The sequence below is a fragment of the Melanostigma gelatinosum genome (assembly GCF_949748355.1).
Source record: "Melanostigma gelatinosum genome assembly, chromosome: 6".
Classification (NCBI taxonomy): domain Eukaryota; kingdom Metazoa; phylum Chordata; class Actinopteri; order Perciformes; family Zoarcidae; genus Melanostigma; species Melanostigma gelatinosum.
In genome coordinates, this window is record NC_136639.1 from 6,610,322 (window position 1) to 6,630,300 (window position 19,979).

Genomic DNA, 19,979 nt, shown 5'->3' on the forward strand with positions numbered 1-19,979 from the left:
CATACTTCGCACATGAAAGTACATAAGAAGTACCAGACTAACACATGATGGATTAATACGGATAAGTGTCTGGATCTCAACTTCACCGGGATTGTGTCATTTCTCTTTTGATATATTTCCCCCCCGTCTCACTCTGTTGTGTGTGTGTGTGTGTGTGTGTGTGTGTGTGTGTGTGTGTGTGTGTGTGTGTGTGTGCGTGTCAGGGCTCAGCTGGGAAGGAAAATTGGTTGAAGGCACTTAGTTGCAACTTACCTCAGACCCATTAAACACATCAAGTGTGTGGCACTTTCTTTTTGTGTGTGCGTGCTTGTGCCTGTGGACAGTATTTTACATTTACTGCACAAGCTGACTACAAGTATTCAGGTACACACACTAAGCACACTTGGATCGTGATAATAGCATGCAAGTGTTTTGAATGAACACATTTTAACAGGAAAATAGGGGCAGTGACCACATTAAACCATTCAAAAAATCAGAATTTATTTTAAACAAGTTGTCTAGTTAGTCTTGGTGGTTGCCTTGATTTATGCTATTTTGTATTTAATTATTATAATTAATTAAGTAGTATGTTCATTATAATGAGCAGTCTTTTATATAAAATACGAAATGGGGGAAAAGGCCACAGATGAAATGTTCCCATTGGAGCTTCTGTCTCTGACAATGATGGTCATAGACTACAACTCATATGTTTCTGTTATTAACATATAAGTTATGGGTAAGGTTAACCAAAACTAGTTGGTTAAAGTTTGGGAAACATCGTTAGGTTTAGGAAAAACAAGGTTGGGCTTGAAGTAAGTATGTAAACTCAGTAAAACGCGTAAACACCTCATGAACGTAACTTCAACAACACTTTGGGACACGAACACTGTCATGAACACCTGCAGTGACTTCGTTCTCTGCTCAGGGAGACATTGCTCCACACAGTCTTTCCATCGCAAACAGTTATTTGATGCCAAATTAATGCTCCATTCAGAGAATCTCTAAAATTGTTGTGGGGATAAAAACCACTTTAAGCTGTTACTTTTGATGCAGGCTGTTTATAAGTGGCAGTAACGCCTACGACAAGTTCTTTTACAAATGTTGCTTCTGCTTCTTTCCTAATATGTCTCCCTCTCTCTCTTCCTGGAGAGAGTCTCAAAGAGGAGATCTAGAAATAGCTTGCGTTCGCATTTGGTCTTGTTGAAGTAAATGAAGCTCGACTTCCACTGATATCGTGATTCAGCGGAGCGGCTGTCCGGTGCCACATAAGTCGATACTGTTCACTAGAGACTGTCATTCTAATGTGCAAACTGTTGCATCACCAATATCACTTCGGTTCCTCACGTCTATGAACACAGACAGTCGGCAGATGCTAATGTGGTAAGTTTAAATTAAGAAAACTGTAAAAAAAATGTCAGATGTCGCACATTTGATACACCACTCTGCAAAAAAACCAGTGATACCAGCTGGTAGTGAACAGATTGAATGTCAGTCGACTACAACACCAGACGCAAATTGACGCCATGGTAACTGTTATATACAATGTCAACAATGAAAGCCGTGTCTCGTTTTCTTGCTCGACTCTTCAGTTGAAATGATCGGACAGGATTCAGTGTAAATGGATGGGAAGTCAGGCAGGGACTTGAAATAGCAGCGTAGGCCAAATCTAGCGTGTGGGATCTTTTTTTTGTCCATTGCGGACAGTGCCCGACATCAGTCCACATCAATAATGCACGTCTATATGGTAGGGGTGTGCATGTTTGCACTTCGGGCCTATGTGTGTGTGCGTGTTGCATTTCTTCTAGTCAGCTGACCTCAGTAAATGTAAGCTATAACTGACTCTCCCCCAGGTGTGTCTGCACCCATTATCTGTTCAGCCTTTACCCGCCTGAAAAATGATTCTCTGACTACCTGCTGTGGATGTTCTGCTGTCTACTGGTTCTGTTTGCTCAGACCTGCCGTGCTTGTTGCCAACTGTAGCCTTCAGTATCTACCAGTAACGGAGCCTTTTAACCAGCCTGGCCAACCTGTTCTGTCCGTGCCGTCTCCACCAAAACTGTCTCAGCCTTTGTTGTTGTGGTGGAAATCACATACGGTTTCCTGCTGACTGTCCTCTGCTGCAGTGTGAACACAGCAAGTTAAAAAGACAACGTCGCAACGTGAGACAGAAACAGACGGAGTGAGGGAGAGGTTGAAGAAAGAAATAGAAAGACGACGAAGAGAAGAAGAACGGGGGTTTGAATAGTTGAAAAGGAAGTGAGAGAAAGGAAGGGAGATGATGGAGTGAAGAGAGAACAGAAGAAAAGGAGACAGGAGGGGGGGGGGGTGAAACTGGAAAAGAAGGATCATGAGGTCTAAATACTGAAGAAGAGGAGGAGGGGAGGTGGGAGGTGGAGGGAGACAGATGAGGGAGGTGACAGCTGGGCGAGCTGCCTAGACAAGATAGAGGTTTTGGACTGTGTGTGTGTGTGTGTGTGTGTGTGTGTGTGTGTGTGTGTGTGTGTGTGTGTGTGTGTGTGTGATATGTCAGGGATAAATGGCTATTATCATGATGACAATGTTAATTACAGCCAGACTATTAGGGCTGAGGAGTGCCGGCTCATTTATTTGGCTGCAACAAAGTTGTGTGTGGGTGTGTGCGTTTTCCAGTGTGGGTCTATGCTGCTATTTTATGATTGTGAGTGCATAATCGTGTGTATGTGACTATATGTTTGTGTGTGATAGCATCAAATATATTTGTCAGACAGAGTAATTACTTCAGGCTTTGGACAAACGCTGAAATGTTTCTTGTGATCTATATTCAGACGAATCATTTGTCAGGCTAGTTATTTTAAGACTTTCATAACCCGTGTTTTCTCCTTATGGAATCAACAATGATTAGTGCGATGGTTGGTGTTTTCCCACATTATTGATTGAGCTTGTGTGCCTTCATCACACACTCGCACCCTCTGATTGCCTCGTATGCATTGAAAGATAATATAAAGAGACATAAACAGTATTATATTATATGTGGGATCAAAAAACCTCACAGTTCGCATTTGCATATCACCTTTTTTATCGATTATGGATGTCTCTTGATTTGTGTAAAAAAAAAAGGGGGGAAAAATCAAATATATACAGTTAAGAAAAAAAACATTTGTAGAAGCATTTCAAGAATGGGTAAATACAAATGGTGCATGCATTATTTTGAATTTCTGGTTCCAGATAAAGTCTAAGAAGAAAGGAAATGACACTCCGATACAACATGTCACTGCAATGCCAGCACTGACGATTACACTTTGCTTGATACGTCAGTGTTTATTCGGCATACTGTAATTGCATGAACTAGCGTGCAGGACTGATGAGAGCTGGCGTGGATTGGAGGGCGTTTTTGAAGGTACTGCTGATCCTTGTGTGACTAATTCAACCACACACTGTGCGATGAAACATGTCCAATTGATAACGTCAAGGCAATAAACTCCCAGCTGGTGGGTGGACAACAGTGTGAGACTTTGATTATATCAGGTGAATGTGTGCAGTATTGTGAACTTGAGGCAGAATATTTTGTATAAATGAGGATTGAATTGGCTGCTGAAAACAACCATTGCATTGATTTCCTGGATGAAAGTCTGTGTTTGTCAGTCCCAGCCGTCTGACCTCCTTCCTAAGTGGACGTCCGTGCTCTTCGTACTACGTCGGTTGCTGTGATCGTCTAATACTGACACGGAGGGGATTACAGTGGGGTTGGGACTTTGTGTCTGTGTCAACTCCTACGCTAATATTACACCAACCTGGGTATGGACATCAGCTGAATGTCTGCTATGTTGAATATACTGTCGATCAAATCATGTCTGTCATTCGAGAGGAAAGATTTTCACTGACCCTCCGCATCCTAAACCTCGGCCAATGTCTCGCTGTCCCACCCGTCCGTCTGTCACGACACTAATTGCAGCTGCTAATGAGATGCTAACACGCTTATGGGGGTATCTGGGAGTCAATCACCCCGTTGCTGGGGCAATTAGCACATGCCTAACCTACTTTCTTTCGTGTCCCACCGCCAGCATGGAAAGCAAAGGTTGAATCCATGGGCTGAGGCTCCATCACATGCTCCCCACAACACTTGTGTTCCCGCACGGACACTTACACACACACAGGTGCTAATGGGGTCAAAAGGATAAGTCTTCTTGGGGACAGCGTTTCGGTTTGTTAGTGGTAATTATGCAAAGAGCTTATTAGAGCAGGTATAATTAGCCGGAGAGACTGGTGTTGTTTTAAGCCTTTCCTGAAACATAGACTAATGAGGAAAATATAGCATTTAGTGTTTGTGAACGCCTGCAGTGTGTCTATGTATATGTATGTTAATATTCATATTATTATGTATATATAAGTATGTAAGTATATGACACAGTATATTGTGTCATAATTACATCTAATATACGTAAATGTCAAGCAATGCATCTCAAATTTGTACACTGTAAACCCGAATTTATTTCAAATTAAACTTTTCAGTTGTCATTACTTATACTTGCGTGTTTTGTAAAACAACTGTGTCATTCCTAAATCTATTTAGTAGTTTGCACTAATCTACTTAAATAAACTAATGGTCTTAAGTAGCAATAAATAATGTTATATTAGTGATTTGTTTATACATGCTTATGTATGTTGAACTTAAAATAGTTATTTCATTAAACTTACACTAAAGAAAATAAATAATTCAAGTGAACGAATGATTTTTAGTAAAGATTACTAATGTGGACTTCAATTTGTCGACTGCATTCATTAAGGTTCTATGTTAACACAAGTAGATCTGTTTCGTTCCTCCATTTGTAAAAACTTAAATGGTTTGAGGCAACGGGTTTCCACGCGGTTTTCTAGTAAACTCAACTAGTTCGGGCTAACAGTGTAATTAAAATATGAGATAATTATAAGCAGAACATTTTAAGAAAACAATTTGACAGAAAGCCATCACACATTTGCTTGTATTTGTGTCTAAGTATGCACTACTAGAACTGTATTTAAACATACTCTAACTGCGTAAAAACAAACAGGCTCTCATAATGTCTAGAACAAACACATCACATCATATTTAGAATTCGATTAATCAGAGCACAGCTGAAAATGTATGTGATAGATGTGGTGTCGTACAAATAATTCAAAATGAATGAATTAGAGAGTACTGTCCTTTATTATTTTGTGTTATTGAGACTCTTTGACTCATAGTTTTCTAATCTTCTAAAGAAAATCCTCTTTGTTCCACAGCGGCACTAAGGCCACGTTAACATTGTTAGGAGCATCAGCTGAATGTCTGAAATACAAAATGGAAATGTGAAAAGCAGCTGACATTTTGCTCCCGTCTTTACAAATGTCTGAAATGCAAAAATGCAAAGGGAGATGCAGGAGAAGGGAGAGAAAATGAATGTAGGGAGGGGACAATACAAGGAGAGACTTTTTTGTGAAGTTACATTGAGAGACAGGAGGGAGCAGGGATGAAGACATGAGGTAGAAAGCTTGTACTTTTGTGTCACACACAAAAAACACTCTTTCAAAGATCCCAGGGAGACTTGTACTTTCAATTTCCAGACCACTAATTGCATTAGAACTGCCCTGCACTCATCTCCTCTTTCTCCATCTCGCACTCTTTTCTTTCTTCCTCTGTGGTGCCCAGGACTTCCGAGGGACTATTACATGGTGGGCCTCTCTCTCTCTCTCTCTCGCTCTCTCTCTCTCTCTCTCTCTAAAAGCGTAATCAACGGTAGTGTTTGGGTGGATTAAAAGAACAGCCAGCATTGCCCTTGGGCCCATGATGACTCATCCCTCACCTACACTGCACTCGGTCACATAATAGTGAGTGAATAGTACATTGTTTACTCGGGAGTACTTGTAATTGACGGTGTTTTTTTACCGAGGTCACGAGTTTGCTCACTTAACTGGAAAATAAACAGTAGCGGTGAAATAACATGATTGTTTGATCGATGCAGGCTTCTTTTGGGAAGTTGGACATGTAGTTTTCGTGAGCAATTTCTTCAGACATTATTGTTATGGTTGCAAAGTATGGAGATGTTTTGCAATGCGGGATAACAATAAGTGACAGGCATTTGCATTGTATCAGGCAAATGCTTGAGGAGGAGCACGTCTTCCTCTTAGCACACACTGCCCAGAGCCATGAGCCGTTATCGGACTTGTTTCTTTCACTTTTCATGCATCTCAGACAGTAAGAGCAGCGCCTTCCTCTAGCTTTATACGTTTTGTCATTTTATTGCTTCACCACCACACTTGTATTTCTAGCTTTAAACTTTGCTCCCTCTCTCTTCCACCCCTTTCGTTTCCTCCTATTCTTGTTGACTGATTGGAGCGAGCTGGAGCCGCTCGGTATGGAAATGAACCTGGAGACCAGGACACGCGAGTTCTCAGTGACCCAAATGCATACACTCTCGCGCTTACATAGAATATGTCATGTGTGTTGATTAATTGGCTTTGAAGAGACAAGACATGTGCTGGAGTTATAACAGGGTTGAACTAGTTAAAACATCTGACAGAGGAACCTCTAAAAGTGTCAGGAATTGCTTTTAATAAATAATGTGAAAAACGAGAGAAATAATCTACCGCGATTAAATAACGGCCTTGAAAAGTTTGACTATCCTGCTTTCTCCTCTCACCTCCTGATTGTAATTGGTTGATTTCATGAGGCACACGAGAAAATCTGTTGGGTGTTTTTTTTTTTTTTTTTAAACAAAATTACAGGCAACAACACCGTGTGAGTGTGTGAGTCAAAACAAACAGCAGAGTGTGTTTGTAATATTGATTCCACCGTGTGTTGCTTAATGTCAGTGTAAATTAGCAATCACAAGCTTTTAAACCACTGCTGACACACACACACACAAATAGGGAAATTGAGAAAACAATAGCTTCAGACATAAAGATAAAGAAAAAAACAACTGGAGGTGGAGAAAATGAAAAAAGACTATTTCTTATAGACACACCGTGAAAATGGTAAATCTATAATTGAGTTTGAAAACTTTGTGTGTGCATGTGCGTCTGCTTTCATCAACAGATTATTGACTACTGAGTTTCCTCTTCCTACTTACTGACTTCCTTTAGAAGAGAACCAATCAGAAGAGGTAAATTAAGAAGCCACTTAGCGTAACTGCTCTACTAAGCGGGCTGCACACACACACACACACACACACACACACACACTGTGATGTAAAGGCATTATTACAAAAGGGCACATGTACCGTTTCAACAAAAATCAGATGGGATATGCAGGTTGTCAACATGTCTCATTTTCATCCCTCCTTCCTTTGTCAATCAATCCAAACTTCAGGCATTGGTCTAGCAGGACACCTTCCCGCTAACATGCAAAAGATGAGTCCATTTTCATTTAATGGATTCAAATCATGCTGATTTCACAGATTAAGGAAATATTTTTCAGTCTCTGTCTCTCTCTTCCTCACTCTGAGAGGTTGTGAAACACCCTCATTCCAGGCAGAGGTATGTAATGGCGCTGGCAGGGAACATAACACAACATTATTACTGATCCAATTCATCAGCCGCTAAAATACCTCTAAGAGCGAGGGAAGTATAGCAGGTCCATTTCTGACCTCCGTCTTCATTCTGTTTTTACCTCGTCTAATTTTTTTTTTGTCCCTCTTTCTCTGTCCATTTGTCTCCATTATGTCCTCTCATGTTTTGTCATTATCACAGAAATGGGCCCCATGTAAACCAGGTAAAGGTATAGATTCATAGATGGAACTAACAATGACCGCATTCACATAAACACAAAGCTGTGTCTTATTAGGATTCTGATTCCACTCAGAGAGCACCGAGATGCTGTCCTTGGTGCTGAACCTTCAGCAGTCGACAACACCTCTGTGCTTTGCTGCATCTTGCTTTATGCAAGGACGCAGCACGGACTCTTTAACTATTGATAACAACCCCTACGATCTCTACATACTGTGCAAACTATTTAGATCAGCTTTAACATTTGCTTTTTTTGTTGAGACTATACATTTTATGTATATACCAGCGTCACACTCCTGTTGGAAATAAACACATTTCAATACTTTAATACTACTACTACTACTACCATTATTATTACTGTTATTTTTTACTGTCAGTATGATGCAGGTCAGATCTCAAGACTTGCCAATTCTAGATACCAGAAACTGAACTTGGAACATTAACCTCATTTTCTTACACATAATCAGTGTGGACAATGTGGACATGTGCTGCCTGGTGAGCAAACTATTTTAAATTATTCTTTTTTTTTTTATAAATTTGAATCTCTGTCTCTACCACTTTACAGTACAAGCTTCTATTAAGCTATGCAAATAGCAACTGGGCCAATGGGAATTTGTTTTTGTCATATCCCGTCTCGTGACATGTTGACATATTCTGTGGGCCCTTTAAGACAGACGGTGTGATATCCTCAGTCAGTGGGAATCTAGTCGGAAGCTACAATTCACAGACTGTGCAATTCACAGTTAAGGCAGGAAAAAGCAATTGCATTAAGAACCAACAGTGGATTTATCAGAGCTGTGTACTGTGTGAAGCAAAGGGTGTTGATTTAGCTGCCTCTTAAATATGAATGTTGTGTATTGTTTTTAGCCTTGGCGTAAACATTATTCAAGTTTATGGCCTTTCTCCCTCCTCAAACGTCTTCGGAATAAAATGTGAGAGCACTGGCTATGGTTCAATAAAAAGGAATGTTTTTCACAAACCGACGATGTTTGAGAGGCATAGATTCTGTTCAATGACTGGCTGCCACTGTGGGTTGCCTTTCAAAGCATTGACTGCAAGTCTACTTTGTGTTGTGTTGAGTGTGGGATTCACATTTTCACTTCTCCAAAACTTAGCACCTCTCCTGCTCCACCTTACTGTTCCATTTTAGCTATATATATATAGCTATATATATATATATATATATATATATATATATAATCCACACTTTGCTGCAGCAAGGGGGTTGTGAATTATTGTGATATATGATTTGTTTGAGGGAGCAGTGACAATAATCACAGCAGAGGATATCTGGTACAATGCAACAACGTTTTTCCTTTTATTTTTCTGGTTGAGGGCTAAAAACTGGAGTAGATTACAAAGCCAATATTTTTGGTCCTTTTTTCTAATTTTTGTTTGACTATTCACAGAAATATCGCACCGGTAACATGATTAGAAAAGCTGTCATTGAGTGGACTAATGCCGGCAGCTTTTTCATGGTATTGACCTCAAATGAGAGGTGTTGTCAGTCTAACTCTGTTTCCATCTCTCTCTGGCTCTCTTTTTGCATCCCCCCTCCCACTCTCCCTAACTCTTTTTCCTCTCCTCACCTCCCCACTCCTCTCTAAAAGATGAAACCAATTTTTCAGCCCCCGCATGAGACAAATTACTCCTAATAATCCCTCGTTTCCTGAAGAGGGCCTCTTTCTTTCCCACTCAGCCAAGAGACCAGAACTTTAATGGGTATGCGGAATTAGGAGGAACATGTCGGAGAGGGCTCGGTAATGACAGGCAGTGTTCTGCTTTCCATTATTGCCCTGTAAAGAGAGAACTCACTGCATTAGCACATCGGTATTGTTGATAAGCTGACTTTTGATTTGGGAGATGGTAGATTTCTGAGATGGACTTGAATCACCCAGGCAGATCAGACATAATGTTTAGTGCTGAGTGCTGAGTGCTCCTGATGCAGTCATGTGTAATTTGTTTAACTATGTAACAGCTGTAAAGATCCCACATTTTGTCACATGGTTGTACATTCTGTGATATTAGACTTTTATTCCATTCCTCAGATGTGGAATTGTTCAGGAAGGAGGACATTGTGAAAGCTTTCACATCCGGCTCACTTTGAAGATTCTGGCTCATAATTTGATTCCTTATCCTTCCATCCTCCGAAGACCCAAAAACGTGGCTGCTTTCATCTCAGTGACCGTCACAGAGACCCCTCTCAAACAATCAAATAGCAATCAACACCTGGTCAGGTGTTTTGGTAAACAAATTGGGTGACCCCACTGGCTCGTGATAGCAGCCATTTTGATGCTTTTAGCCAAAGGAGAGGGCCAGTGAAGAGATGGAGGGAGAGCAAATTCAACTGGGAGAGTATGTATACAAAGATCAAAGAAACGTGTAGTTGGTTGTGTGTGTCCTGTGTTAAAGTTAACTTACATTAATATACCTAAGTAACAAACGTATTTATTTCAACTGAAACCATTACCTTTTGTTCCAATTCATAACGTGTTTAAAACTGTGACTGTCTATTTATTTAAACCAATCACAATCGTCTTGGGCAGTGCTAAGCACAGGATGCAGCGATGGTGCAACTGCAAAATAGAGAGTGAAAGGGGAGGAGAATGTCAATATGCAGCTAAATTATACCTACAGTACATTCGGTGAGTCAGACTAGTGGCTACCAAACACTAAGCCCCTTCATGTTTATTTTTTTCCTTAACTTTGTCACCCATTCCTATTGAAATCCACAAAGGGACCAAATTGATTCTCCTTTAAGATGGAACAATAGCAACCAAGAAATTGGGTGATATTCAAAATATAATCATGTAAAAGGAGACTTATTTCAAGGCCCTCTTTGTCAAGTTAGTGGTAATTAATGACATAAACAGACACATTTTAAATCGATGCCTACAAAGCTCAAGGCTCAAATGTAAATACCAACTTAAATCCATGATTTTTAATAAAAAATGTAAATGCTTCTGTTTTAAAGTAGCAGGGGATGAGGCATAGCATTACTCACTCCAGAGCACTATTCACACTGCCCCCTTTAAAAAGAAAAAACGCTAGCAAAATCCCAACAGCACTGCTATTTGAAATGATGGTTTCAAGCTTGCTTTTGCAGTGTGTGAAAGAGACAGGGGTTGCAAAAGCCCTGAACAAAATTGGGTTTTCTCACTAGGGCTTTGCTGTTTGAAGGAGGGCTATCAGGCCAGATTAGCTCTACCTCAGTGGTAATGGAACTGGGAGTGTTTTGAAAAGCATCCTCCTCCTCCTCCTCCTCCTCACTTTTTAGCCTGAGGTTCTTGGTTGCTGTAGCCAGAGCAGTGATGTCTGTTAAGGGGATGTGTCTGTTTTGATCTGTGAATGTAAGAAGTAATGGTGGAGATGGTGAGACATGTTACAGATGAAAGCCGACCATTTTAACCGACCATTTCACCTGACCCTGTCCAATAAAAAGAAGAACAAGTCCAAAGTCATCATTTTTATGTAAAGGTTTGCTCTCTTTCCAGACAGGAAGCGTTGAATTTAACTGAGTTTTGACTTTTTGATGCCAATAATGCTCACAGCAAAATATACATTACCTAATGCGCAGACATCTGCATTTTTGCAGAAATAATGGGAAATGTAAAGATTGGAAAGGAAGGGAATGAGAAAGAATATAAAAGTGTATTGATGACTTTCTTTGTCATTCACTTTCTCAGAGTTGCATTGTTGAATTTTAATCTAATTACATCACATTATTTCTTTCCATCTTCCAAATATGCAAATAATGACTTGTGTTCAGTTTTTATCACTTTTGATGTGAACTTAACATTTTCTTGTCAATCGTTTGTGTCAATGCTTCTTATAGTTACACTAAAGTCTAGACTCAAAACAGGATACAATGCCTATGAAGACCTAAGGAGGCCAACTGTGCTTAATGCTCACCAGGACTGACACCTGCCAGCATGACGCATACACGGGGGAAGCAGGTTAGTGCATGAAGGTAGGTGTGTAAGACTGCACCTGCTTGGTTGTGTATCCATATTTGCGAGGCTGCTTGTCATTTTGAAACCTGTGAGGGTGAAACCTGCTGTGTGTGTGTGTGACCAGGAGGCTTGTAGCAACAGGAGGGGGTAAGCAAGCTGGCCTTTCGAGCTTTGATCAACCTGAGGGAAGGGGATGAGCTAGAGGTGTCAGCAGGAAGGTTAGGAGGGAAATGGAAGGGGAACATCTATTCCAGCATAAGAAATGTGTGCTGCTGGGTATATCAACATGTATGATCACAGATATCAGTGATGCAATTCAATATGTATCTGTATCTGTGCTCATCCATCAGGTCATCTCTTACCTCAGCTAGTGGTACGATTCCCTGTATGTCGGCATTGCTGATGTAGAGGTGCGAGACTTTCTCTGTTTGCCTGGAAGATGTCTGCATGCCAGTTAGGTACTCGACGTTCCAGTGTAGAGTCTGAGTCGGCACCAGGTTGATCACATTATCCACCTCAAATTCCAGCTGCATCACCTCATATGACGGACTTTCCAACCTGCCGACACGGAGAGAAAGGGGAAGGAAAAATAAATGTATTTTTTTCTGGATATTTAAATCTTTTACATGTTCATTTCCTTGCAAAGACCTCCTCTGAAGAGTCCAGATAACTACCCTGACTGGCCAGACAATGTGAAGAGTGCCCTGGATAAACATTTCAAAAGAAACACTGATTACTGGTCACAATTTATGATGATAAATAATGCTTGTAAAGTGCATTGTAAAAACACAGCAGCATTGGTGACCAAAAAATATCACTCTCAGGTCTCATTTAGGTCAACGCAACGTTTATGTCCACTTCCTCATAATAGAGCAATACTCTGTCACAGATAATGATAACTTTAAGTTCAGGATTTCTTTTTTGTCAGCATCAAAATATATTTTAAACCAAGTCCAGAGTATTTGAGTCATCAGTGAAACAATAAAGGCCCTTAACAATATTTGGAGCTGAGAAAAAAATGAATCTGTTGTTTACATCCCCGCCAAGCATCTACTGCTACTTGTGAAGATGTAATTATGATGATAATAAAGGTGATGACGGCGAGGATCTTGGTGATGGCGGTGATAACGATGTGCTTCTGGCTTGAGGACTGCTCAGAAGAGGACAATGCTTTCCACATGTGCATGTGTGTGTGTGTGTGTTTCTGTAAGTGTGTGTGGGAGAGATATGAGGAGTCATAATGTCATCCAAAAATAATGAGACATCTTACAACTTAGGAGCCATTCTGCTTTATGCTTCCTCTGAAAAGGAAAAGCCTGTAAAAATTGCATTCATTTGCCTCTCTCGTTATGTTGCTGTGTGTGATAATATTCTTTTGTTTACAATGCTGAAGTTCTGTGTTATTACCACAGTAGCATTGCTAAAGATGTTTTTGATGGAGGTTCATAGCTACTTTATGTTAGCTTAGCTTAGCATAAAGACTGAAAACAAGGGACATAGCTAGCCTGGCTCTTTCTAAAACAGTAAGAAATCTCGCTACTACCGCCAAAGCCACTGAGTGATTCCAAGAGACATTATCAATCTTAAAATCATTACAAGGATCTATCATTTATTATCAAAATAATCTGTCAATAACATATCCAGATAATCACTTCCAGTTTCAATTTAAACTTTCTACCTGGCACCTTTAAAAAAGAAAGAAGGACATCCTGTCATTAATTCCAACTCTCCATTCTGATTCCTACATACAGAGATTTGTCATTTTGTCATTTTGACAACTTGGATTCGTGCTGCACATCATGCCCTCACAGCTTTGTAGACTCATTACCCGCTTTTCCTCTCTGCCTGTCAGACTGCTTCTATCTGCTGCTAGTGTGACTAACACGCCGTTGTATCATTTGTCACCACTGGAAATCTTTGCATCTTCTTCTTCTAGACCTCAGCCAACGATGTCATAGTTATTTGGAAGTCAGGGTTCTGGCCAGATTCAGAATGAATCAATGAATCAATGACCAAAGGCACAAAATCAAAGAAAATGCCCACACGCTCAACACAATATTCAGCTGGTTGTGCTTTTATCTGGAGCACACAGAGCAAAAGAAACACGGCGGTTTTAAATAAAACACTATCTGAAATGTGACAGTACGTTTTCCGCGGTCAAGATAGTCGTGAAATATACCCACTTACAGTTCCCAGTGAGAGCATCCCGGGTGGGATTTTAGAGATACACATTAAACACGCACCACAGTCGACTGTATGACAGTGTCAAGAGAGATGCTTCGAAAATAATTTAGACACCGTTAAGCAACTGAAAATATCGCTGACTGAACGTCCGACTCCATTGTTTTATTTCCCTGTCACTGTCATTCTGTAACACACACATGTCCAGCGGCTAGTGGAACATGAATTAGAAAAAAAGAAGCAAATTGATTTTTGAGTCAAGGTTTAATAGCTGTCTTACAGGCATCTCGGGCACACACACACACACACACACACACAGATATATAATGGTTAAAGGCCCGTGTGTGTGTGTGTGAGTGTGTGTGTGTGTGTGTGTCTAGGCAGATGGGGTGAGCGATGTCTTACACGGATAGATTAAGGAGGGAAAACTGATGGGTGTCAGCTCCCCTTGACCTCTTCCCGATCCTTCCATCATGCTTGCTTTTCTTTCATCTACCCCTCCCCATATGTTACCAAACCCCAGCCTGACATCATATTATCGTCATCCCGTCTTTCAACAGAAACCACAATTGTACCACAGCCGGCTTCACTTTAAAAAAAATCGTTTTTTATTTCATCATTTTATCATTATTGCATTACTGGCTTTAAAAGTGTCAAGCTCCTGTTTTCAATGGCTGCTATTTCAGACAATAAATGATTTTATTGCGGATTGCGATACAAACCACAGGTAGTAAGTTGATCACGGTGAATTCCATGATCGGGATGATTGAGAATATCCTCATGAGTGACTTGCTCGCTATCAGGGTTGATCAGTGAAAAATAGAGCATGGTTTAAAAAAATACAGGCATTATCGCGTCAAAAGTGAATGTATCTATCCTGCAGGGGAACTTATCTAATTTAAGGTTATGTTGATTATTATTGGGATCATATTTTTTGGCCAGGATAATGGTGACATGAGATTGTCATGTCTTCCAATGCCTAATTGGCGCAGTCAGAAGTCATATTTGCATAAACCTATTTTCATTGCATTTTGAAGTATCACGTTAGAAAAGCTTTTTAGAAATGGCAAAAATTCAGTGCAACTTCCTCAATTGCTCGAAAACGTTTTTTATGCTCGCTTGAGATGTTGTTTTGACTTTTTCAAAAAAAGAGTTGGTGCGCTGTGGGATATGGAAACATCTTTGCTGAATAAGTTCTGACATAGTGAACATTTATATCACATGATAATGCACAGAAACATGGCTGGAAGAAGCAACAACAGGTATGTGTGGCCCGATGAGACCGAAGTAGAAGTAAAGAACTAAAACTCTCCATTTTCCTCTCATAGATGGCGTCTTGTTTTGTTTCCGGTTCACAACCTCTACTTCTTCTACTGTGTTTACTGGCAGATTACAGCTATGCATAAAGCGTGGTCTACACCGCCAACTTCATATAAACACTAAATCTCGTCCCCAAAAAGGACAAAATTAAGATTACGCTTGTGGAACCCATATAATGTCAGTTTGTGAATCACGGTTAACTCCTGCTATTCCTGATTCTTTTCTCTCAATAGAAATGTACCATCTATAGCAGACATTGCACTGATGAAACTGGCAATGGAGTTGCTTTTTAAGCGAGTCAGAAATGTGTACGCTCAATAACACAAATTGAAACTGAGACGTTGCAATTGGTTGTAAATCTGACACGTCAACATGCAATTACTGTCACATAAGCCCCAAAATGTCAGTGCAAGTGTGTATTTATCGCTGCCCACTGATGTCGTAAAATCCATATAAATGAAGGAGCTTGTTATATTGGGTGAAATCAATCTGGACCGGAATGTCAGCTCAGAATCACTGAAAGCTACCGCAATAAAGCCTCAATTAATCAAGGAGCCGGCTATAATCTGTAACACTCGCAGTTCAGTCCTTGACCTGATCTTTACAAAACGACCCTAAATATGCACCGGCTTAAGTAATTCACACCACAATATCAGCTCACTCACTTATTCACGCTGTTAGGAAAACCGTCAAAACCCTGAGAAGCCCGACTCGCCACTTTACCTCAAAAATATCAAACTCAAAACGACTTCAGTTTAATGCAAAAATGAGAGAGATTGATTGGAGCAATGAACTGTCATTTCAAATAATACGAAAAACTATATCAGCGCCTTCAAGATAAGCACGGCTGACTGAACTATAAGAGATACATTCTGAAATCCTGCAACTGTTAAAAAACATTATATTCTTTCTCTCAATACAAATAACTCCTCAGAAAACATGGGGGAGTAACAGACATTTCATAGAGCTCAGCAAAAAATACGACTCCTGAACTACACAACTGTGTATTTCCAAAAATAATTATTAAACTGCCCAAACCAAAAACATTATGGCACTGAAAAAAACACAGAAAACACACGGAGCAACCGTCTGTATAAGGCCGTATATATCTTTACCTCCGGCTGGATAACTTCTCAAATCACCACCATTTTTAAATCTGAGGATCCAACTTTTGTTTCAAACTCAAGTTATATTTCAAAATGATTGGAAGAACAGGACAGATGTGTCCTGGTTAACTTATAGTATTTAAAGAAGATTTGGTGTATCCTTCCAAGTTGAACTAAGTCTTTATTGGACCCACACCAATGAGTGGTGTGCTTTCTATCCAAACAACCAGGCCTGCATTATTATTATTTGACATGTACATGTACTTCACTCAATAAAGGTCACGTTGTTGGAGCCATTTCATTGATTTTCATAAAGCCTTTGATACAGCGAATCACGACGTCCTGCTGAGCAGACCCAGCTCATTTCAACCTTCCTCTTGTTTGGTAATGATGCTCTCCTCATATCTAACTACTACACACATCATCCAGCCATTACATTTTACTCTCAGACCCAGAACAATCACTCCCCTCCACCACTTAATGCTCTACATCCAAGACACAACTCAAATCAGGAATACATCACTAGATCAATTTAGCATGCACTTATTCCATTACTGCCTTGCAAAAGCAATTATGGTCAGAGATCCTTTTTTTCCCATTCGTACACTAAAATCTGGAATGAGATCCCATATCACATTAAAGCAATAACCTCTATTACACATTTCAAACAGGCATATAAACACTGTCTGATGGAAGAAAATACCTGCCACGACTGATTTTACAGATTGCTCTGTCCTCTTAAGTCCTCTCCTTTGTTACGTCTGCACAGCTGTTTGTGTTCGTCCATCTTGTTTTGGTTTGCGTTAGCGACGGTAATGTTATTCTGTCTGTTATGTGCTGCAGAACAAGAACAGAAGCCTGGCTCGACTTGATGGCTTTTGGGCGGCAGTAGTTAACATCCTGACAGGTGCTCGGCTAAATGAGCTCAAGTCTACAATCTGGTAATTATTTATTTCACATCATATGATACGAGGTGGACGTCAAATATTTCCATGTTGAGGACTTCACATCATGGGACGACTCAAGACAGCTCAATGACTGTAAAGTTAAAGTGGCAGTCCTGATCCAATGTAGACACGCGGATCGCACGCTCCAAAAGCCAGACAGACGCCATCGAGGTGCACCCAAGAGACAGGAGCGCAACCGCCCAAGCATCTTGATGAAGAGGATGAATGTGACAAAGCTGCCGTTTTACACACGTTTTTAGATGCAACATGTGAACCACAGACACCCAGTTTGTAATACTGCAAATATATAAATATCGCAATACTTTTCATCAATGGGCAATAGATTGTGACTTAACTGACACGTATCGAAATTAAACTCTTCGAGATTTAAAAGATATTGTGCATTGACAATATAGCACCCTATCCAATAAATGACAGGCTTTGGCTGACGCGAGGCATATATGTTGACATTGAGGAACTTTGTTATGATCAAACACCAGCTTGGATATATCACTTCCAGAAACACAAAAATTGGCAATTACGGTTATTATAATGTGACACGAAAGCAGCAGTTGATGGTAGTTGATTAGTTGAGGTTATCTGGGATATATTTCAAGCATCACTCTCTGTCTTTGTCAGTCCAACTACCCTCTCAAGCCACCCTGTGCAATCGCAGGCCTCCGTCAGATAAAGTGTCACGAGTGCCTTTCTGAAGGACACACTAAATATGTGATGCTGTAGAGTAGCAAAGAGTGACAAAAGAAAAAAGAGAAATCTTTGTCCACATCTTTTCACGAGATACAATGATAATTCTGGTGAGGTCCACCATGCCCCATGTGTGTGTGTATCCATCAATACGACTCTTTGTTTAAAGGACACTAGAAGTAGCATTATTTCATATTTTCCAGGGAGAAACCTAAACTACAGCAGAGCTTTAGACACATACACAGCGAGACACAATGCTCTGTCACTCTCACTCTCTGGTCATGTCTCTCACACACTCAGACACATGCACACAGGCAATGCACAAGCTACACACCTCTCTCTGTGTCTCGCACACGCACACACGTGCTCACGCACAAAGAACCACCCGGAAAACGTTGAGTGTGTTTGGGTGCAGTGTAATCGCTGGAGCTGAAAAAGCAATGTGTCTGCAGTGACAGGTTCATTCAGGTGTTAGCTGCGTCCCAAACACAAGGCTCCCAAACAATATTACACTGTCCTCTAGTGTATACCTGTTCGCCTGCACACACACACACTCTCACACACACACACACACACACATTAGAACATTGTTCAGCAACACTCAAAACCAACCAAACAAAACTAGTGCAGAAGTTGACACTTTCTCACCGTCTGAGTGTTTGAGTGTGTCATCTGATCTGGTTTCAAACCCCTTTTCTCATAGACTTCTATACAGTCAGACTTCTTTGTGCAACCAGAGGAGTCGCCCCCTGATGGCCATTAGAAAGAATGCAAGTTGAAGGCACTCTTGACGTTGCTTCACTTTTCAGATGCGGAGGTTGCTGCCCGTGGTGAACATGCATTTCTATTTAGAAGGGAATTCAATTCAATCTTATTAGGTTTGAAGAATCAGAGGAATTAAAGAAGAAGAGAGCAAGAGAGAGAGAGAATGGGTGTACGCAATTCCATTTTGTGTAAATGGACAGTTTAGCAATCGTGTAGGGAGCTGTTGATGCAGACATGAACAGTGAATTGTACTTCTCTGAAGATATTATTGGCGAATTAGATGTGAATGCAATGTATCATGCAGTGTTTTAAATATAAGTCATATTCATTGAAATATAAGTTCATTGGCTGGCAAGCAATAATTATATCCCATGTGCTCACTTTCAATTGCAACACAGTAGGCATAAACCTGTGTTTTCGTGGGTTGTAGAAAGGCATTCTGGGTAGGTTTAGATTCCCCTGCCTGAGGCAAAAGTACATGGCAAAGAAAAAGTGGTCACACCACAGCATGCATTACAGCAATGCTTCACAAAACAACTCTTTGAAAGTAAGAATCTGAAGGTGGACTTTATTGCTGACTCACCTGTGGTGCTAGATAATTGAAATAGATTTGATACACAGCGAGACAGATGGACAGGCATATTTTTGATAGTGAATGTTTGCTGTCTGGCCTGGCTTAGCCTATAAACCCAGATAAAAAGATACACGTCTGGCAGCAGAGTGTGTCTTGTGAGACTTGCAAACTGGACTCACTTCTTACGCTTGTGTGTAACTGGCTTGGCCCTTCTGGAGTCTCAGAGCTGATTAAGAGAGATGATTGACAATCTTTTTTTCCTCTGTTCATCTATTTAGCCATCAATTAAACGATTTAGTTTCCAGGCTGGTTCAACAGAGATAAAAAATATTGTTTGCAGCCTCAATGAATTTGCTCTCTCCTCATTCTTAGTCACCTTTCTGTTCTCTTCACTTGCATGTCTGTTTTTCCATTTTTCCATCAATTGCTCTGGATTTTGTGGGCCATTTCACTCAGACTTAAAAATCAACAAATCTCGAATGGATTTCCATGGATTGCACGGTTGAACATTGAAACATTTAACATTTTGTTTGACAAGACGGGTTTCCGCCAGCTTGTGTATTGTTAGCAACAACCTTGGCCCAGGCTCACTTAAGGTGGGCTTAAGGTGAACCAGCTATTCTCATTTTAGTGACAAGCTGCTGAGTCAAGTGCAATACCGAGTGGTAATATTTGGTATATATCGGTCCAGTGAGTTGTTCGGCTCAATATCAAGCCTGTTTGAACATTT

At 40.4% G+C, this 19,979-nt stretch overlaps 1 protein-coding gene across 1 annotated transcript in view; it reads right to left on the reverse strand.

Moving 5' to 3' along the window:
- LOC306778629 (transmembrane protein 132C) overlaps positions 1-19,979 on the reverse strand; it is a gene marked incomplete at both ends in the record, with an annotated part of 187,461 nt that overhangs the window by 39,663 nt on the left and 127,819 nt on the right. Inside the window, one exon of the mRNA XM_079270234.1 lies at positions 12,014-12,209. Coding sequence (XP_079126360.1) covers positions 12,014-12,209 — 196 coding nt within the window. The remainder of the gene's footprint in view (positions 1-12,013; positions 12,210-19,979) is intronic.